Source organism: Periplaneta americana, chromosome 11 (genome assembly GCF_040183065.1).
Source record: "Periplaneta americana isolate PAMFEO1 chromosome 11, P.americana_PAMFEO1_priV1, whole genome shotgun sequence".
NCBI classification, from domain to species: Eukaryota; Metazoa; Arthropoda; class Insecta; order Blattodea; family Blattidae; genus Periplaneta; species Periplaneta americana.
The window spans coordinates 122202462-122225684 of NC_091127.1; the positions used below are offsets into that span (position 1 = coordinate 122202462).

The 23223-nt window shown below is 33.5% G+C and overlaps 1 protein-coding gene across 1 annotated transcript in view; it reads left to right on the top strand.

Annotated features, from left to right (window-relative positions):
• Window positions 1–23223, top strand: part of trpl (transient receptor potential-like) — a 47260-nt gene that overhangs the window by 12651 nt on the left and 11386 nt on the right. Inside the window, exons 6-15 of the mRNA XM_069839985.1 lie at window positions 139–340; window positions 2211–2381; window positions 4848–5082; window positions 7225–7377; window positions 8389–8644; window positions 11025–11158; window positions 12357–12480; window positions 16238–16433; window positions 17601–17768; window positions 21736–21961. Coding sequence (XP_069696086.1) covers window positions 139–340; window positions 2211–2381; window positions 4848–5082; window positions 7225–7377; window positions 8389–8644; window positions 11025–11158; window positions 12357–12480; window positions 16238–16433; window positions 17601–17768; window positions 21736–21961 — 1865 coding nt within the window. The remainder of the gene's footprint in view (window positions 1–138; window positions 341–2210; window positions 2382–4847; window positions 5083–7224; window positions 7378–8388; window positions 8645–11024; window positions 11159–12356; window positions 12481–16237; window positions 16434–17600; window positions 17769–21735; window positions 21962–23223) is intronic.

Sequence of the window (23223 nt, forward strand, 5' to 3'; positions counted from 1 at the left end):
TATTATTATTACTATTACTATATTATTATTATTATTATTATTATTATTATTAGGGCCTATTATTATTATTATTATTATTATTATTATTATTACCATTATTTTCTGACAATCTCATATCAACAATCAACTGTACTGCAGGTGTGGTTGTGATGAATGCATCCGTGAATCTCAGGAAGATTCACTGCGCTTCTCTGTGTCAAGGCTTAACGAATATCGAGCCCTGGCAAGTCCTTCTCTGATTGCTCTCTCATCTAACGACCCCATCCTTACGGCCTTTCAACTCTCCTGGGAACTTCGTAACTTGGCTTTCGCTGAGCAGGAAAGCAAGAGTGATTACATGGTGAGTTGAACATCTGCCAGCATTTACAATAATGTCTGATCATCTGATATACTATTAATATGAATGAAGATTGGTCACATAAAGAATGTACCGGTATACTTAGTAAAGAATAAAATTTTATTTACATTCGGTAGTGAATAGTTGTTTATTCAGAAATGATGCACACGAAAATGTATCCCAAAGGGCACTGGAAATTCTGATGCATAGTTATTGCAAAAAACCTTTATAATTTGTTGAAACCACCAAATTTCTAGGCTTACACAATAACAGCTCCTTCTCTTAGATTTTCCATGCCTCTTCTACTTCAAAGAAATTAAATAAAGCAGTCTATCAACTAAGAAATCTAAGAAACCACCTAAACATTGACATACTTTATTACAGTATACTCTGCACATTCCCTTATCACTTCTTTTTTTTTATTTTGTTATTTCTGTTGTTCATAAAATTATTATTCTGTGTTTTTAAATTTGTAAAGTTCTTTTAGCGATAGGTTTTTTAGATATATTCATATAAATAAAAGCAAACAGATGGCAACATTACAACATTTGTTCACATAACAGAAGCAGTTGAATTGAAAAATTATGTACAGTACATAACTGCACCAAAGATTCAGTAACCTAATGAGTAACCTAATTGTTTCCTATTTGTATGAGATATCAGCAGAGTGAAGAGACTTCTGCAGGTCTACTGTATCATGCGATTGTAAATCTATCACTCTTCAAAAATCTCATGTTTTTGGGAAATACTTCAAATTAGAAGAGCTCTGAATGTCCCAATCGGATTTTTCGTTCATATGATATCACGAAAAGATTTGTCAAAAGATTTATTATTATTATTATTATTATTATTATTATTATTATTATTATTATTATTATTATTATTATTATTATTAATCACCACCACTAGTCTTTCTTCGTGGTAAAATGGGTACAGTAACTGATACCATACCGTATTTATCATCGAATTCAAAACATTCATGGATTCAAACTGAGACGAGGGCGATGGATTTTTATGGAAGCCTTGGCATTTCGTTTGGAAGAGAAGTATGGACAAGATTTCTGTAAATGTATGACATATAAAAGACGGAAATAGGTCCAGTAAAATTTATCGGACAGCTGTTTCTCATGGTCAGATGTCAATGTCTTGATTGAGACTACAGATGTCTCTGCAGAACATCTTGCAAAACTGCAGAGCCCTCTGTCAGATAAAGTAGGAAACAGAGCAAAACATGAGACTGAATATAATAACAACTTAATAAATAGTAGTCTATCTGAGACTGGATGGTACCTATTTGAGTTGAATAGAAATGGAAGAAAAAGAATATTAATAGAAATTAAAATTGATCAATCAATTGAAGTAAGGACAAGAGTTCTGTAAATTTATGACGGAAGTATACCCAGTAAAATTTATCAGACAGCTGTTCCTCATGGTCAGATGTCAATGCCTTGATTGAGACTAGAGATATCTGTGCAGAACATTTAGCAAAACTACAGAGTCCTCTATCACATAAAGTAGGAAACAGAGCAAAAATGAGACTTGATGGTTGAATAGAAATGGAAGAAAAAGAATGTTAATAGGAATTAAAATCGATAAATACAATTCTGCTTATTAAACTGTTGTTGTTTTACTTCCAAATAAAGTCTCGCAAAGTCACTTCCCTCTTATTCTCTTGCCGCTCTATATTTAGATTCTACAGTGCAGTAGGTGGTCATTCTCTTTGGTTGCATTGTAAATAAAGCTGGTGTAGATAGATGTTGAAAGTCCAATTCTATTTAGATGCTTTTTAAGACGACCATAGCTGATCTCCATGAACTATGATAGTTTGCTTATCAGGGTATGTAAACTATAAATATATTTTTTGTGATTTGAGGAACTGCGACGCCAGTGCCAGCAGTTTGCGGTGGATCTTCTTCACCAGTCTCGGAGTTCCCAGGAACTCGCCATCATCCTAAATCATGACCCTGATGCTCCCCCTTATGAAGATGGTGAACACATGAAGCTGACACGCTTGGAGCTTGCTATCAACTACAAACAAAAGAAGGTACTTTGCCCGCAGTTATATACTAGATCTAAATAGAAAGTTTATTATTAAGCAGAAAATATTAAAGCGAATATTAGAACGTACGGTAATTCATAATGGTTGCCCACTTAGATCATTCATGCACTATCTTCAAAAGAACAAGGGGCCATTACTTTCACTATTGCAAAGGCAACACAATCTAGTAAGTAAGCAAAAGGACTAATGGCATAGACAGTAACAGGATCTCAGAAAACAATAAAATTCACTAAATTAATAAAAATTAAAGATTCTGTTCAGATTGATACCAATGGTAGCAGAAAGAGAAACAATAAATTACAATTCAAAATAAAATTTAAAATAAATTACGGTACCAGTACTTACAGCCTATCACACATACGAAGTCCTACTCAAAATATCCAAGAATTTGCTCGTAAAAAATCGAATACTTTATACTTCAAGTCCTAATTTCTGCCATCACCTTGGGCATGTATACAGTAGTGCCAATGATTTTCCCATTTTTGGAAGCACTTGTTGAAGTCTGCTAGCGATTCCATTTGGATCTCTTCAGTGGAGTCAAAACACACACACTTTTCAATTTGAGTTTTTTATTTTAGGGAAAGATGGAAGTCACAGGATCTAGGTCAGGCGAGTAAGTAGGGTGGAGGACAGTGGTTATGCTATTTTTTTTATCACAAGCAAGATGTGTGTAGGGACATTGTCATAGTATAACATCCAGTTTGTGTTCTTCCACATCTCAGGCCTTTTACCTTTATACATCTCAAGACAGCTCAGTAAAATCAATATCATCTAGATATCCACAAATAATCGGCCATCTTTGAAACATTTAAACGACACAATTTTCCTTGCTTGTCTTAAAGCTTACTCACAAAAAAGTTCCTTTAGGATGCAGTAAGTTTCAGCCGAAGTTTTTTTGAGCTCAAAACAAAACTTAATGCAAATTATTTGCTCCTTAATAACAACCATTGCGAAATTCGCAAAAACAAAAAAACATGGTATAAAGAACAACGCCAAAACTCTGATACATATGCACTAAGACGCAAGTTGGCAGACTAATGCTTGAAGGATACACCAAGATATATCTAGCGGCCCAGGTTCGTATCACTACAGATTTGCGCGGGATATTCGAATTCTGGGATATTTTAGGTAGTGCTTCATATATCAAACTCTGAATCAGTTTCAGTAACTGATGTTCTACACTAAATTCAGCTGCACTGACAAGCAAACGTTTTGATGGGGGCAGATAAAAAAGTTAATTTTTTTTCTTCCACCATGTTAATAATGTCAAAAGAAGTGCTTATACAAATTTTGGCCACTTGACCGCAATTACAAGGGCTGTAAAAAAATAAGTTCGCCAGGGGCCGTTAACAGAAAAAAAAATTTCATAGGTCAAATTTATTGGAACAGACGCAACAATTGTTGAGCTATTTTTCAACATATTTTCCATTGGAATTGAGACATTTCTCATATCGTGGGATCGACAGACAGAGGTGCAGACGCAGTCAAATGCTGGTTCTGATCTGAGGTGGCTGACTTCTACGACACAAAAATTGATGTCATTTTATGACAAATGTCTCAGTTCCAGTGGGGGATATGTTGGTAAATATTTCCATGGAATTGTGCTTTTTTCTATAAATGGCCCCTAGGAAAATCACTTTCTGGAAGGCCTCGTAATTGTGGTCGAGTGGACAAAATTTGTATAAGCACTTCTTTCGACATTATTAACATGGTGGAAGAAAAAAATTTAACTTTTTTATCTGCCCCCATCAGAACGTTTGCTTGTAAGCTTGGAGGAAAATATGATTAGTACATCATTTGAAAAGTATTTGCTCTGAATTAATGTTTTTTTTTTTTTAAGAGAAGATATCGATTTACTTGAATTTTAGGTTACAGCATAGATTATAATTAGTACCGTAACTTTCTTTTCCAAGCTGTCAAAATTCTGCACAATAATGAGAAACTTCTTTCGCGAGGTGTTTAAATATACAGTAGGCCTATAATACAGTATAAGTCTTATACTGATATAAGTATCTATTCTACTTCACTCTGACTGCCTAATCATAGCATTGCAATATAGGCTATTTACTTTAGGTACGATGGCCAGATACAATAAATCATATAAGTAGGTACCGGTATCTCAAAAAATTATAAAAACATTGAAAAATTAATTGCAATGCAACTATCTACAAGCAGTCTTGAAGAATAGTGAATTTCCGACGTACAAAATAAAAAGAGGTAGGCCTAAGATGCTTCCTACAAATTCTTTTTGATAGCAGTGTAGCACTGAAATACAATAAATATAATTATTTCTTGGTGCTCCAATTGTTTTTCAATCTAGAGTATAAAATCTAGTGAAGCCATATAAGAGATATAGTACTGTACAACGTCAGCAGTTCTTTTGTATGTAGTAGCCTATAGTAACTCGTAACACAATATAAAACATGTACCAGTATGTCACAATTCTTTCAGTTTGTTGCCCATCCCAATATTCAACAGTTACTAGCAACCATCTGGTATGAAGGGCTGCCAGGATTTCGTCGGAAGCCTGTGATGCAGAAGTTGATGGAAATCTCACGTGTGGCGCTGCTGTTCCCTTTCTACTGCATGCTGTACATGATCGCACCTAACACTCCTACTGGGAAGTTGATGAGAAAGCCATTCATGAAATTTCTTATTCATGCATCTTCTTATCTCTTTTTCCTTTGTGAGTATTTTTGTACATATATACAGTATAATCTCTCTTATTCGTGGTAATGAAGGTGGTGGTCTGAATGGTTAATCGAAAAATCGGATAATCCGTACTATATATACCATTATGGGGCGCAACAAGCAAAATTACGGAAATTTTTAAGCTACAGAAGAAAATTATAAAAATTATGAAACAAGCACCTATAAGGTCGCAAAGTAAAAAAATTTTTAAGGAACTCAAAATTCTGCCAGTACCTTGTATATACATTCTAGAAACAGTGTCTTTCATTCATAAAAACAAAGCAAAATTCAAATTGAATTCAGACTACCACATGTATCAAACAAGAACATCAAGTCATATCCATTTGTCCACTCATAGAATAACCACAAGTCTTAAAAGTATTTTACATAGAGGCATAAATATGTATAATAAAATTCCAAGCTCCATAATAAGAAGTAAACAAAAGAAGTTTAAAAGCATGGTCAACAGGTTGCTGCTGCATCATATGTCATATACTGTAGAGGAATTTATGTCTTTAGACCTTGCAGAAAGTGCCCACTAATGTGTAATTGTATCATGTCAGCAGATGTCCTGCAATAACAAAGCTACAAATTCATAAATATGTCCATAGTATAATCAGAAACTAGATTAAGACTTAGAAATAAGATTGACGAAGCCATGATTTGTAAAAATCTTTATGGTGAATAAATTACTACTACTACTACTACTACTACTACTACTACTACTATAAAAGATTTTATAAAGTAAGTGTGTAATACTTACAGTTTTGTAATTTTCTCCGTGGTTTGTGTTTAACACATGCTAGGTAGTGGACCAAAATTTCACTAATTTAAAAGTCTGGTTATAAATTATGGGTTTTAAGAGATTACCCATATTTCAGTGGTGATATTCGGCCAGTTTGGACGAACCGGTTGTTAAATTAATTCTAGGTAATGTTTGCAATTACCATGGACATATACCGTATTTGTTTAACATAGGTACACATGAGAGAACTGGTTGTTAAACTTTTTGAGTATCACCACTGGCATATCTGATCTAGTAAGAATCCTTACGCCATGTATGAGACACCTCTTCATGATGAAAAATTGAATGTGGTGTGTTCTGGTGTAGCACTACACTCTACATTGGCTACTGCTAGTTGGAGCTGCACTCACATGTTCGTTCATCTTCGCTTCTAGTTGATGATTGATGTTGTTAATAATGACATGGGTTTATAATATTTTCTGCGTTGTTTCATTATTCTTGGAAAGTACCAATAGTAATCAATAGGGGATGGATGTTGATGAAAAGTAATCTTCTTACTTTTCACGTTAGGACGATGCCTATTAATATAGAAATATTTTCTATGTTAATATCAACGTAAAAAAATAATTTCTTATATTTCATTTTTTGACGTTTTTGAACTAATAGGTCATTTTAATATTTTTTCGGCATTTTTTAGTCATTTTAATACTTTGAAGAACTTTTAGATCATTTGGAATGGATTTTACTTTCTTCTTTACCGATAGATTTGTTAAATTATTTTCTAAGCAAATAGGTCAGTAGTAATTATCTACTGAATAAGTGAATAACAGTAAAGTTTGAGTTTTATAGTTTGGAATAGACTCTAAAGTCCATCCCTCATTCCACTGAAGGCTTGACTTCACACAACGGAAGTAATATAAAATGCTTGAAAACAGCTTAGTTTAAGTGAGGACTTTGACCGACCACTCTTGATTAAAACACATTGTAAACCCTAATTAAAATTTATAGTTTTTCCTTAAAACCTTCATTTTGTTGCATTTTCTTTTCCTTTATCGTAGCTAAATTCCAGGAAGTTGTCTCCTCTCTCCGAGATTTGCAGGGCAGTCATTGAAACAAGGTGACTAATTTTTAAGAAGTTGTGGTGTGAGTATGGTCAATAATATTTAAATGTCATTTTCTTTTAATTTCATGTCATTTTTCCATCAGTTTAAGGGCATTTTAATGATAATTTTAAGTAGATTTTTAGGTCATCAACATCCGTCCCCTAGTAATCAATATATCAATATTCAAAATTTTGCCCTCAATAAATTTGATAAGTTATCACAAAAAACAAATATCCTTGAAAAATCCACACAAGGTACATGTAATCCAACTTTTTTTGTCTATTTGCAGTGATTCTCATCTTGGTGTCCCAGAGAGCTGAAGTGCAAGTGATACAACTGTTTGGCACAGAGAGTATGAGAAAAGCTCTAGCAGAACAGCTTCAGAAACAGCGAGGAAATGGTCCTTCGCCTCTTGAATGGATTGTTGTCGTATATGTCCTTGGTAGGTAACAGTATAACACTGTGACTTGATTGTACTGGTACATTATTTTAGATGAATAAGCAAGAAAATCGTATTCATAGACATAACAATACATCTTCCTTTTTTAACTAGTGACGTATTGAGAAAAAAGATTTAAATGTAATTTTTTCCAATGCTGTATATGGAGGAAAGGTTAACAGCAGCTGAAATGAGGTTTGAGAAGTACAGCAGGATTCTCACTGCTCAAACACCGTAAAAATGAAAACATACTGAAAGAACTAAAAATAGATCCTATTGTTCATTTTATTCAACAATACAGACTTCAGTGGAAGAAACATGTCGAAAGGATGTATCACACTAGATGGCCTAGACAAATTCTTGCGTATGTGCCAAGAGGAAGGAGAAATTTGGGAAGACCACGAAAACGCTGGCATGAGATCTTAACGAATCCACTAAGTCAAACACGTGAAGGACATAATGATTATGATGATAATGATTTTGTATATTCTTTTATCAATTTCAAAATCATAATCTTTTTTTATTTTCCTGTATTCTGAGAGATGTGCTGACTTAATCAGCGTTCACATCTTATTGTTATACGAAAAAACATTTATTGAAAACATACAGTTAAATCTCAACTGTGTGTGTCTTGTCCACCTTTTAGTATTCTGATAATTGTATTGCATGTCTGGTACTTGAGAATTTTCTAATTTTCTTGTTTATGTCTTCATTCTTGTCATATGTTGTGTTGTATCCAAAGTAATGAAATCGTGAAAGATGTTCTACTGCTCTATTATAATTTGTTAAGTACTTTTTATGTAATCATAAATTTCCTATGGAAAATGATATCCATGTCATGTTGATATTGTTGTTTTGTACTGCCTTATAATTTAATTTAATTTACAAATTTCTGTTCATAACATATGTTTCTTGTCACAACTGATTTATTAAAAAGTAAAAATGACTTTCAATGGGCAATATCTATTACTTCAAAGAAAACAATGATGAAAAAATGAAGTATGACAATTTCAGGGTTCATATGGGAGGAAACAATGGAGATCTTCGTGGAAGGAATCCGAAGTTATCTGCGCAACATGTGGAACTTCATAGACTTTACTCGCAACTCTCTGTACGTATGTGTGGCAATCCTCCGCATCGCTGCATATATACAGCAGGCTCGAGAGATCTCTGCTGACCCTGGAACAGCCTACATCCCCCGGGAACAGTGGGATGCATTCGACCCTCAGCTCATAGCCGAGGGACTGTTTGCTGCTGCCAACATTTTCAGGTATGAGATTTCAGACTTTGATGGTGATCAGTCTGTGATAATGATTTTCGGCTTTGCATTCATGTTCAGAATTAATTTATCTCATATTTCGAACTATCACTCAACATCTGTATGGATTGTCTACACTGTTGAGCAGTCTTTGGACTAGTCCATCATCATCATAATCATCATCATCATCATCATCATCATCATCATCATCATCATCATCATCGTGAGACTCGAACTTTGGTAGAATGCCTTTTTAAATGTGTTGAATCTATTTTCATTTTGAAAGTAAATCTGTATGAATTATACAGATACACATTCTTATATTGCCCTTTTCTGCCTTTCTTTTTTTAATATAAATGCCTAATTTACAAAATAGATGCTTTTTTGCCTTTATTTGATTATTTATCTATTATTTATTATTAAAACTTGCCTACAGGTATATTTTAATTTATTTTATAACCGCTACAATGCAAGTGACTTCACCGAATGTATATTATTGTCTTTCAGTCAGTTCATATTCTCTTTGCAACAATGAGTGCTGCTGTGCAAAAATGTATAACAGTAAGCATTTTAATTAACGCTTGTGTTTATTTGAAAAGGCAACAATGAGTGCAGGTCTAACATTATTTTTAACGGTTATTTTTCTTTCAGTTTTCATTGCGACGTTGTTGTAGCAAGCTAAATATTTCATATCACAATATATCAGTACAACCAAACAAAAAAATGTACTTTCCAAGGCTACTGGGAAGAAGATTTCTTTGCTTCCAACAGTAATTGCAACATCGAGTCGAAAATCTCAATTTGCATTCGACCTATGTAAAGCTTTTCTTGCTGCCGAAATCCCTTTGTAGAAAGTGCAAGGTTGGGTATAGTGCAAGGTTTTTGGTTATTTCCTTTTATTGCGTATTTTAGCTATTTATAATGCCTTTTTGCCTGCCTATTTTAGCTATTTATGATGCCTTTTTGCCTGCCTATTTTAATGATTCATAATGCCTAAACTTCCGGTCTCTGATCATCATCATCATCATCATCATTATGTAAAAACAATGGAATACTCCAGAATACCTTTCATTGCTACAGTACACTAGAGAAAAGGTCCGTTAGAATACAGTACTGGTACCTTACAAATGATGGTTGGAGATCGTAATATTACCGGTACCTGAATTTATTGGGCCAAGAACTTGAAAGGAAGATCATGACAATGATGATTAATTTTCTCAAACAGAAATAATGTCAGAAGGAACAGTATAGGTCTTATGGTCTTTTAAACGATATAGTAAATTAGTAACTACCAATATTTATTCAAAAATATTTGGTTCAGTGTAATAATAATAATTATGTACAGAATTAAGCTAAAAAATCGAAAGCTTCTGTATAAAATTTTTGGGAGCTTAAAAGGTCTACTTGAGCTAATTGAGACAATTATCATGACCAGTAGCTTTGAATATACTGTCGGACCATTTATCTCGTAAATAAAATGATTTATAATACAGTAGAATCCCTTTTAATCGGCATCAAAGGGACCAGGCTAGTTTCGGATATGAGATTTTGCTGGATAATTGAATAAATATCGGTATATACAAAAAAAAAAAAAACAGTTCGTATTTTATGGTGCCAAATGTTGAAACTGCAACCATGTGAAGCTTATTTCTCTATCACTTGCTCTTAACTGAAAAAACATAAAAACTGTGTGGATTTTTCTTATTAAACCACATTACACAACACAAATAATAGACTAAATCTAGGTTCGAATATTCACTGAAAATGAAAGTTCATGCGAACTTCCTAATGTGGCAACACTGACGGTCCAGATTGTGAAAATCTGGCAGATTTAAACTTTTTTTTTTTGCCCAGGCAAAAGTGCCGTTGTTTTGGTATTGCCGGTTATTTGGGTGTCGGTTACGAGGGATTTTACTGTATATAATATACGATATATAGTCCACCTGTATGTCGTCGATGTGCTTCCAAAATTCGCTATGTGTTTTTAAAAAGGTTTTGCAGAACAAAGAAAAAAGCATTTCCACTTTTAATTCCTTTTTTTCAAAGCTACTTTCAGTATAATTTTAATAATTACAAGAAAAATGGAGAAATTACATTGAAAGTAGCTTTCAAAATCAAGGAAATTAAATGTGGTACAGTAATGCTTTTTCCTTTCTCCTACAAAATCTTTTTAAAAACAAATAGCGTATTTTGGAGGCGCAGTGACAATACATAATAAAATTAATAACTTTTGTGCATTGAATGTAGTAAAATATAAGTAAAAATTTCAATAATAATTTTCAACAAATATTAATGCTTTATTATGTTCTTATATTTATATTTAATGAAATGAAGGAAGTACTATAGCATGAATTTTGTGATATTAATTGATGTAACTGTATTTCTATTTCAGTGCTTTGAAATTGGTTCATTTATTCTCCATCAACCCCCATCTTGGACCTCTTCAGATCTCTCTCGGCAGGATGGTTATTGATATTGTCAAGTTCTTCTTTATATACAGTCTTGTGCTCTTTGCATTTGCATGTGGTAAGTGCTGGTACTCATTTTTTTTAAATAATTATCGCTTTCATAGCAAAACAAAATTATTATACCAATACCACCTTCAAACTCTAAATGCTATATTCTAATGCTTTTCTATACTTTCCTTCTCTATTTTCGTAAGTAGACCTATACTATATTTTTAATGTACGCTTTTAACAAACTTTACAAAAGAATGATGTCAATTCTTTCTTCAAAATCTGCAAAGGAACAATAGAAAATATTCAGGATATTCAGATTTATAAAGTTGACGTTAACATTAAGTAATAATGTTTCATATTTTACTTGTTTTAAAGGTATTAAATTGAACTTCTGAAAAGATAAAAAAAAAAAACATAGCTGTATCCTTCGTCAGTATACATTATAGCAGTGGTATTCAATCTTTTTTGCTATTGTACCCCCAAACTGCATTGCAATTACATAAGAATTAAAAAAAGACTATGATTGATGGTGCAATAAAATATATTATTATTATTATTATTATTATTATTATTATTATTATTATTATTTATTATTGTTCTTACTCCACGTGGACTTGATATGTACACGTCAAAATTCAATCCTGGATTGCCATTGGCGGCAACAGTTTTTTGTAGAATATGATTGGAGCGGTGGGACTAAAAGAACCACAATCACAAGCGACAAGCAATGACTTATAAATATCAAAGCCTCGCTGGTCGTTATTCCGGCTGCTGCGGCGATTATAAGTAAGCACTAATGACTACTCTTCGAAACTTAATATGAGTACACAGAACAAAGCTTAAGACTAACCCAGTTTTTTTCTATAGGGGGAGAGGGTGGGGATTTACTTCTTTTCCATAGATCAGTGGTCGTTAGCATTCGCTGAAATGGGTAGAGTGCAAGGAGTGCAACAAAATATGTGTCGTGCAGAAGGGATAGGGAGACAGCATACCCATGAGCAGCCATTGGTGCATGATGGTGTTGTGAGAGTCCTGCGGGTAAGAGATGCTAGTCCGAGAGTGCAATATCCTGATGACCACTGCTATAGAGTTCTCTTTTTTCCATGAAAGAAAACTGTACTGCACTAATTTGTCTAGGTATATTTCAGAAAATAATTAAAAGACCAGGCAAGCATGAACCTCCCAGAGATCTGGCAGCCCTATAAATACCTACCAGAACACTCTTGCAAAAAGAATATTGATTTACTAAATGGTTATATGTGCAGGTTTGAACCAGTTGTTGTGGTACTTTGCTGAGATGGAGAAGAGGAAATGTTATCACTTGCCTGGAGGATTGCCTGATTGGGATAACAACGGTGATGCTTGTATGAAATGGAGGCGATTTGGCAAGTGAGTAACAAGTATTTATCATTACTGCTATTGTTATGACTACTTTCTTTTTGTGTTTAGAAGATTTTTGTTATTATTGATTTAGTTTATTATTCATTATAAATTCCAAACACTATCTTTAATCTGCATATTTATTCACTTTTTTCACTTTTGAGTGTATTTTGTGAAACTCTGAACCCCATTTATACTCTTTTCTCCTCTTTCTCCTGAAAGTGCCGTTAACTCGAAGCATGTGTACTATGGATTCAGGTGGATTTGTGATTTACTCTTGATAAATTCTATAAATATGAATATGCATTTTTTTTTTAACTATTGTACTTAAAGTTCTCTCAGTAAATACACTGATTACTAGAATTGATTAAACAAAATAAACTACTTTTTAGAAGTTCATCAACATCCTCGTGTTTTATGAGTAATTGAATTGTGGAGAGTCAAGGTAGTTTTTGTATAAGCCTAAACCAGAATCTAGGAAAAATGAACATTCCTTTGAAATTTCTAAATTACGTCACAGGTACTACAAGCAATACAATCAGTCTTGTGGCCACATTTAATCACTGATACCTTATGGGGTCACTTTATTTTTAATCTCCCTCAAAATAGAGAATTAAATACGTGGTGAAAGGAGAAGGTGACAGAATCTATACTAATAATAAATCTGTAGACGAAATTTTTCTGGTAATTTTCGATTTTACAAAAATAATTGGTCCTAACATATATAATTAACCACCCTGAAACCGAAAATCGCTTTTTTGAAATTTTTGTTTGTATGTCTGTCTGTCTGTATGTTTGTTACCTTTTCACACGATAATGGCTGAACGGATTTCGATGAAAATTGGAATATAAATTAAGTTCGTTAACTTAGATTTTAGGCTATATGGCATTCAAAATACATTATTTAAAAGGGGGGGGGGTTATAAGGGGGCCTGAATTAAATAAATCGAAATATCTCGCTTATTATTGACTTTTGTGAAAAATGTTACATACTGTAACAAAAGTTTCTTTAAAAATAATTTGCGATAAGTTTTATTCCTTGAAAAATTTTGATAGGACTGATATTTAATGAGATAAATGAGTTTTAAAATTAAAATAACTGCCATCTAAGGCCGTGTAATGAATTAAAAAACAAATGACTTCGTCTATAAGGGGCCTTGGGCAGCAACAATCGAAAGCTATGAAAGATAGCCTATAGAGAAGGTTTCTGTGTTTGTATGAAGTAATATCGGAAGCTAAATTAACCGATTTCTATAATTAATTATTATTTCACCATTGGAAAGTGTAGTTTCTCTAGAGGGACATAATGCTATAATGTTATTACAGTAACTTCTGATATGATATAATATAATATAATATAATATAATATAATATAATATAATATAATATAATATAATATAATATAACATAATATAATATAATTTAAGTTATTTGAAGGGTTCAGAACCATAGTGGGCCAAGCGCCATTTACTGAATACGTAGAAAACAAGGGTTAAAATTAAGTTATTACCATAATTCAATGGAAACCTATAACAAGTAAAATAAAATATACACATTAAATCTAAATGATGTCAATCTTCATTAAGCTATGGTTGCATGTAATAAAAATTAAGAAACATGTTAAAGGAATTGTCATTGCACCAAATGAGTGTCTCTGGACCAAAATGATCACATTTTAATTATTTGGATGCAATTTAAATTAAGTAACATATTAAACGATTTATCCTTCTATCAAACACGAATGTTCCCTGGATCAAATGTCCGATTTTAATTATGTAATTACTTTATATTTATTTCTAACGGGTGCAGCGGAGCGCACGGGTACGGCTAGTTTAAAATAAAACGAGACAGGCCTAGTCATATATGAAAAGAAGGGGCCTCATGAAGAAAATTATGCTGTGGGACTCTGAAATTTTATTGTAAATCAGGCCCTGTATACTGATACATCTTGATTACCCATTGCTAGCATGCTACACTAATTTTATGCTCTATAAATACTTACTTACTTATGGCTTTTAGAGAACCTGGAGGTTCATTGCCACCCTCACATAACCCCACCATCGATCCCTATCTTGAGCAAGATTAATCCAGTCTCTACCATCATATCTCACCTCCCTCAAATACATTTTAATATTATCCTCCCATCTATGTTTCGGCATCCCCAAAGATCTTTTTTCCTCCGGCCTTCCAACTAACACTCTATATGCATTTCTGGATTCGCCCATATGTGCTACATGCCGTGCCAATCTCAAACGTCTGGATTTAATGTTTCCAATTATGTCAGGTGAAGAATACAATGCATGCAGTTCTGAGTTGTGTAAATTTCTCCATTCTTCTGTAACTTCATCCCTCTTAGCCCCAATATTTTCCTAAGCACCTTATTCTCAAACATCCTTAACCTCTGTTCCTCTCTTAAAGTGTGAGTACAAGTTTCAGAACCATACAGAACAACCAGTACCGTAATATAACTAGTTACTTATATTCTCCGACACATAAATCTATGTCCCTAAAGCAGGGTATAAGCTAGAAAATAAATAATTGTCGCAAAAATGCACAAATTAAAAATTATATTTGTGCAAATTGGGAAAATTTTGTGCAATATTATAGGCTAAATATTTATACAGAAAGATAAAATTAATAAAGTATGCAGAAACAAAAAGTTATGTAATTTTTTCTTGGAGTTTTATTACTTTCAATCCATGTTATCACACTCTAGATATAATTATGTAAGTAAATCATTAGACGTAGGTACGTTTAGAATCAATTACTGCTGAATTTACATCACATCAAAATACGTTATTTTACGGGTATTCTAAACATTGAAATTCTTTACGAGTGGGTCCTTCAAGATTTATTGTTAGCAGAGTGCTAACTCTTTTTACTGAAAGGCGGTTTCTAATTCCAGTTTTTACAAGATTCATGCAACTAAATCCTCGCTCACAATTTACAGTATGCGATGGAATTATATAAAATCAATTACAAGAAATTGTTCACTTAACTTACATGAATTGCACCAACTCTTTGAAATCCATTTCTGAACATCTATTGCTCAATACCTTTACGAACATTGCCCATCCCATTAGCATTTCATTTAAATTCAGATTCTCCAGAATTGATTAGTTCTTTTACATCTCAGATTTCATGTTCTCCATTACCATCTTCGTTTCTGAAGTCCAATGTGGTTGTCGCATTTTTGCACATTTACATTCAAAGTTTGTGGCATTTTTAGAAGTCGAGTAGCAAAATGAGACAAATGCGACTGAGGCTTAAACCCTTCCCTAAAGACATATCTGAAGGTAAGAGACCTTAATGTTAATCAGGAGGGAGTGGAGACCAAGTTCTGACTAAGAGACACTGAGGGTATCCTCCGAAAGAACATAGTTGATTCAGTCATCGAGGAAATCATCCATTATTCTGCATGCTAGGTCATCAGTAGCTGAGTCCAGCCCTATCACTCTGTGAAACAGAGGGATAAGAGAATGAGAAGCCCCTCCCTTTTTTAAAGGTTCTTTGAGTACGAAAAATGTTTAGAAATGAGATGAAGTATTGCCTTAAATAAGCTGAATATGTACGAAAGATAGTAGGCACTGTCTGTAAAATACTACCAAATGAAAGATAACATTCCAATGAAAACCCTGATCTCAGGTACATTTCAGTTTTCCTGTTCTTATAACTTCCTGTATCTATATTGGTTCCTTAAGATTTATTCACGCAACTCTATTGCCCCTGGTAAGTCCGTGTTTAATGTTTTGATTCTTTCTCGCAGTCTATTCGAGTCATCGCAGTCACTGTTCTGGGCCAGTTTTGGAGGAGTTGGAATTGACAGCTTCGAGCTCACTGGAATAAAGAGCTACACCCGCTTCTGGGGCCTCCTCATGTTCGGCTCATACTCAGTGATCAATGTGATCGTGCTCTTGAACCTGCTCATTGCCATGATGTCTAACTCATATGCTATGATCGACGTGAGTACTACACAGCTATCGTTTTATAAACTACTTTAGGATGGCAGTATTTATGATTTAGAGGTGTGTTTCCATTCTTCTAGACCAGAGACCCCCAAACATTATTTGAAAGGCCTGTAACTAAAATGATGGTCGATTATGGGTGATATGTTATACTGATGATAATTCATAGAAATACAGATAAATTTATACATACAATAATTTATATTAAATATTTCGGACGGAAAAGATAGGCCAGGTTTCACTGTGAGTTCAGGCAAGCTGAAACAGTAGTGTTCAAGAAATAAATATCTAAAAGCACTACTACAATTTTTAGCTTTTATACATCTTGATTACATAACTTTTAACACTGTATCACTTCGGAATATGTATTATATGACTATCTTGTGTTAAATTCTATCGTACCTGGTTTACATTTTTCGACCTTTTATGGGTCATTCTCAGAAATGGTCGTTGTTGGTCTTGGCGCCTCTTGTTTCGTTTCCTGTGAGAGTGTGTTCGTGTGGTGTAATGTAGAGTCAAAGAGTGCATGTGTTCTGAAATTGAGTTGTGTGTTGAGAATTTCATTGGGGTGTGTTTTAGTGTGTCTGTATATTTCATATTATTCTAGTGTATTTAGTTTCTGGCTTTTTTGTTGGATGTGGAGTATTTCCAGGTCTGTGTTGATGTCTCTGTAGGCGTGGTTAGCATTTGTGATGTGTTCTGCATACGTGGAGGGGTTTTGTAATTTTATTATGGCTGTGATGTGTTCTTTTAGTTTTTACATTAACAAAGGCAGGCCACACAAAATGCCATTGAGGGCTGTAGTTTGGGTGGCCATGTATTAATGCCTTTCGAAAAGTAATTTTTGTAATGAGACAAACAAAAGTATGGTAACGAATGTTACGCATGTGTAGTCACATGCACATGTATGCATCACACACACTCACCAACACCTCACCTAACATACTTTCCGAAACAACCTATATTAAAATCGGAGCTATCCTTTTCAGACACGTTGTATATTTAATATTATTTGATTATATTTTGTGTTCCTTAGTAGCGAAATAGAAGAAAGAAATTTAACTTTGAGTACATGTCATAATAATGAATTTCAAATTTCAAAATCATGTTGTATCGAATATCTTTCAAACAACGGCTAGGTGTGTGCTACTCTGTCTCTTACAGGAACACTCCGATACAGAATGGAAGTTTGCAAGAACTCGTTTGTGGATGAGCTATTTCGAAGAGAGTGCGACTCTGCCACCACCTTTCAACATCTTTCCAACACCCAAAGTTTTGTTCAAGATGTTGGGCCTTCGCAAAAAAGATAAATTGAGAAGAATGTCATCTAAGGTATGTGGTAAATGAAGTAGTACGAGATTTAGACCTATGATTAATGAAAATCATGCATATTCCCTCACTCACAAGAAAAGTAAAGCCAGAGATTAGTTGTCTTTCTTCACCCACTCTTTCCAACACAACTTCATATTTTCTTATTCTATCTGTCCACTTCACACGTGCCATTCTTTTCCATATCCACATTTCAAATGCTTCTATTCGTTTCTCTTCATTTCGTCGTAATATCCATGTTTCTGCCACACTCCACACAAAGCACTTCACTATCTCTTCCTTAGTTCTTTTTCCAGAGGTCCGCAGAAGATGCTTCTTTTTCTATTAAAAGCTTCCTTTGCCATTGCTGAGATGATAGAAGACCCCCAAATTTATGTCATACGTAAGCCTACAGTTTAAAAATGGCTTTAGCACGTGCTTACTAACCATGAGCAACTTAAAGACCTGGACGGAAATGTAACATGGAGGATAATGTGTTAGTTAGTTCAGTTGGTGCAGCAAATATACTGGACTGATTACGTCCAACAGAATTTTCAAAGGATAGGCCGAAATGACGCAGACTCAACCAAAAACCCAAACAAATATTTTTGTTCTTTCGTTGAAAATGAAGATTTCCTTGAAATAAGAAAAAGAAAAAAATGGAAAACACGTACACGTGAATTATAACAGTACTCATTGGAGTTACCAGTATCATACATATGTTATATGGTGTTTCGTTCTGTCATATTTCTTTCCCCAATAAAAAAAAAATGTAAGAAAATGTTAAGAATCAATTTAGAGAGAAGTGCCATCTTGTGTTTTTTTTTCAAATTATGATGCAAAATTTTATGAGTAAAAGTATTTATATTTCAAGTTTTTTGGTTGAATTGACTCACAGATATAGAATAGGAACAAAATTTGTCAAATACCGATAGTTTATGAAAAACAATGGTAGTTCACAGACACTGTGCCAAAGACACTCTCTCATTGTCAGTACGGTGCGCAAAATAATGTGTATTTTCCTAAAGATTTCTTTCAATATCACGCTTCTATATAATGAGCAAATAAGAAGAGTGGTAGTATTCTTGCATTATGAATAAAAATCACTCACATCCACTCAGTGGTGTCATTCTAAACTTTTAACAACTGATCCCAGTCATGATATTCACTAAGTTTAACAACCCGTTCTCTCATGTATACCTATGTTAAACATATACGGTAAATGTCCATGGTAATTGCAAATATTACCTAGAAATAATTTAACAACCAGTTCGTCTGAACCGGTGCGAACCAGCTGAATATCACCACTGACCGATCCCCTCTGCTAGTTAGACCTAGAGCAAATCTAATAATTTCAATATCAAAAATATTAAATAAGGTAATAATAAGCAATCACAAATAAAAGAAAATTGCAACGTAACAGCTAGTACAAAATTGTTGGTTTTGTGAATATTCTGTACTCCCCTTTTTCTTGCCACAAGAGTCAATAATTGTATGGGTCCAAGATGTATCCAAGACTTCATAAAAAGGTGTTACATTCCCATCAGCAAGAGGTTTCCCAATAAGCCTCACTATCATGAGATGAGAAATGTTTTCTTTAAGCAGAGAATTTCTTTTCTGTTATAAAGTTATTCTAAAGAAAACAGAAAAGAAATAAATCCTCTGTCTGCTTCTGTGAAACTCACAGCAACTAGTTTCATTATGTTTCTTGCAACTTTTACGAATTCCAAATTTGAGTGTCTCTTGCAAGAATGAATGTCTCTCGTTAACCAAACCTCTAAAATCATTCACAGACAACTTACACAGCTAGCATAATTAGGCCTCCAAGGAGAGAAAATTTGCTGCTGACTATGCTGTCAGGTCCGATAGACTAAACAACGATAGCAGTCTGCTGTTTATTTTATCAATGAAACTTTGAATCAGCTACTCCCTCCCATTATGGTTTCTGTTAGGAAGACATTTAATGTTCCAGTTCCAGTTAAAACATACTGTGCATGCTCAGCGCTTACTGGAACTTGGAAAATTCAGGTGGTCCAAATTTTGTTTCTGAGTCTGTACAAACTTTCCCTGTTATCTGTCTCCATATAAGACAATCAGTTTCCACTAATGTCATCCCTTGACTCTGTAATGCTAATGAGATTAAAGAGAGTTTTTTATAGTATGTCTATTATAAGGGCAAGATCTTCAATGAAATTTATATTCCCCAATTTTCTTTTCTAATCCTCTAGGATTATTACTCGAGAAATGAGCATAATACAGCTCTGTAAACTTTCAACACTGCTTTCGCTACGAAAGTGTTGCTGTTATATGCCACTCAACGAGGTCAAATTTTCAGGATTTCTATATCTAAATCGTGGTCAGTATTGTTTAATTCCATTTGGTTCTTGTTGGAGAAAATTATGATATAATATATATTTTGTCAGTGAATAACTCGAACTTCGAAGTGGTTCATAGAACTGACAGATTTCATAGCATATTGCAATTAGGGGTGGGACTTCACGTGTAAGAAAAGATTATTTACATTACAGTAAAATACACGTAAATAATGCGTAATTAACGAAATAAATGTAAAATACGTAAAAAAAACCTCAAAGAACTTTTATTTTTAGTTTTTCTTTGTTCAGTTTGTGATGAAAATTTACCGTTTGAACTGCCAACAAACTAGCTTATAACTCGAAGCTACCAATTAGGCCTAATGTTAAAAAAATGGAGACCTTAAGAAGATTTTGCAATACACATATGACCTACGACCAACAAAGATAGTAATGCCAGTGGAAGCGAAGATTGAAAAAATAAGTTCATTAATGTTCTGATATACAAAAGTCTATTCAACATGCTTCCCAACTCTTTGACGATTAGTCATTAACCATATAAAATTTCTAAAATTATTACATTTAATGAGTTATTATGTTCAAATCATAATATTTATCTTTAAGTGTTATACTATAAAAAAGGCCTTTATCACTAGAATCGTTTATTTTTAAAATCTCACAAGTGACAAAAACAAAAGTTTCGGAAAATCAATAAAAACTGTTTAGTTTGATTATTTTTAAATGTATTTAACAAGTGATATTAGCTGCTAAATGTTAGGTTTATTCACTATTAATTGAGGGAGTCAGAAGCAAAGCAGTGTAAGTGCACTTAAGTTATTTGTGAGAAAATGTATTTAAGATTTCGTAAATTCCGTGAAACTTTTTATTTCAATTTTAGTGTGTGGTGTGGTTAAAAGATGTATCCCTTTGCTACTAAAATGTTAAATGTTTTAGCTTGCCCTGGATGCACTTAACTCATATTCTTAGAAATGTCACTTGTATCCCTTTGCTTTTGAACCCCTCAATTGTATTTTATAATATATGAAGTCCCAAAAAAATAAATTAGATTGTTATGGGGCTTTCCCAACAAACAAACTGAAAGTAAGCAAAGCATTGCTATTTTTCTAAGTATTAGAGTGAATGAAAGTGAGTATGAACAAATGTTATAGTCTATGTAAAAACTACAGTATAAAATCACAAAAAAAATTAAATTTCTTCTGCTGCAACATACATTTTTCTTATCAGGACTTAAACGGAATGAAATAATTGATGTTTAGATTGTCAGAATCAATAAATGTTAGTTTATTACTCCGTGTATAAAACTGTTTTCTACATTACGTATTTTACATGTAAATGGCATGTAAATATGTATAGATAATTTATTCGCTAAACCCTGATTGCAATACACACTTGGACGGAAAGCAGCAATGTAATACAGCATTATAATAATAAAATATTTAAAAGCAGATTTTCGTGTTAAATTAATGTTTCCCCCTTCTTAAAAAAAAAAAAAGACTATTTTTTTTTTTTCACTTAAATTTAATAATCGGTCCTGCACATTGCGACAAATTTAACAAATGGTTCGGACATACTGGTGCCTCCACCTAGTTCTGTGATCAAGGAGACAAGACTCTATTCTCCTCCATACACCATGTCTCTTATTTTTCTGCTGGTTGCAGCGAAAGGAACGTCAGGAAAAAGAGCGTGATTACCGCTACACAGCCGTGATGAGAGCTCTGATATGGCGCTATGTGTCCGCCATGCACAGACAAGCTGAGGAGAACCCTGTCACAGAGGATGACATCAATGAAGTCAAGGTCGAGATCTCAGCAGCCAAGTGTGAAATTCTGGAAGTTCTTCATTGTAATGGAATGGATATATCAAAAGCGGATACAAAGGAAAAGAGTAAGAAGGGGTTTTATTCTCTTTTCCCTTAACAATTACATAAATTATTGTAAATAAGAAGGTAGGAAAGTCCTGCGACTTATTTATTTAATATCAAGTATATGAATACAGCTGTTTGGAATGGCAAAGACTTTAAATCATCATCATCATCATCATCATCATCAAGACCTCTTCCAATCATTGTTCAACACTCGACCAGTTATATTCCAGTTATCACTTTTTTAACATTTTAAAGTCAATTGTAATTAGAGGAGAAAAATTCGCTCTGGCACCGGGGATCGAACCCAGGTCCTTGGTTCTCCGGCGCCAAAGCGAATTTTTCTCCTTTAATTACAATTGTTACCATAACAGATACATTCTGTAGAACCAAAAATTAATCTTTACGAAGATTTTAAAGTCAGCAAATTAGTCAGGAAAACAAAATGAGATGTTATTTGTAATAGAAATCAAAGAACAATTCGTAATCAACTGTAAACCAATCAGAAGATAGTTAAAAGAACGTTATTAGACGCTGAAGATCATCAATGACGTTCCTAAATAAAATACAAAAAATAATAAGTTATGAAATTGCATTTAGTTGCATTAGGGTTTTAAGTAAGATAAATAATAACACAATTTGCATAGTTTTTATAGTAATCATTTTGATTATGATACATTTCGACAGGTAATCTATTCTCCTATAACCAATAAATACTGAAGATAAAGTTTCTCGTTGTTTGAAATGTTCCAATACTCCCAGATATATATTATAAGTCAATCAAAGAAAGTCAGCGATAAAGATAGGCACAGATTACTGACACTGATTCAAAGTCGAATTTCATTATGCCATCTATGAATAGATGAAATAAGAAAAGCAATAACCAATATCCCATATAGGAATATCCCACAAGACAATTTGTAAACAGGGTTGATTACATAGAGTACTTCTTCTTCTTCTTTTCCTTTTGACTCATGACGTCAGGTCTGCCTAGATCCATCTCCTCCATTCCTCTCTATCCCTCGCCATTCTTCTGTTTCCCAATTCTTTTTCCTCTTTTCCTTGCCATCATCTCAATATTATCGATATACTTCGTCCCTTCCCTCTTCTCCCTTCCGTCACTGCATCCATTACTTGTCTTGATTTTCTTTCTTCTTCCATTCACACCATGTGTCCATACCACTCTAGTTGTTTTCCTCTTAAGTTCTCTTCCACTGATTTCTGTTTTAATTCCTCTCTAATTCTCTCATTTCGTACTCTGTCCCTCTTGTTTTTCCTACTATTC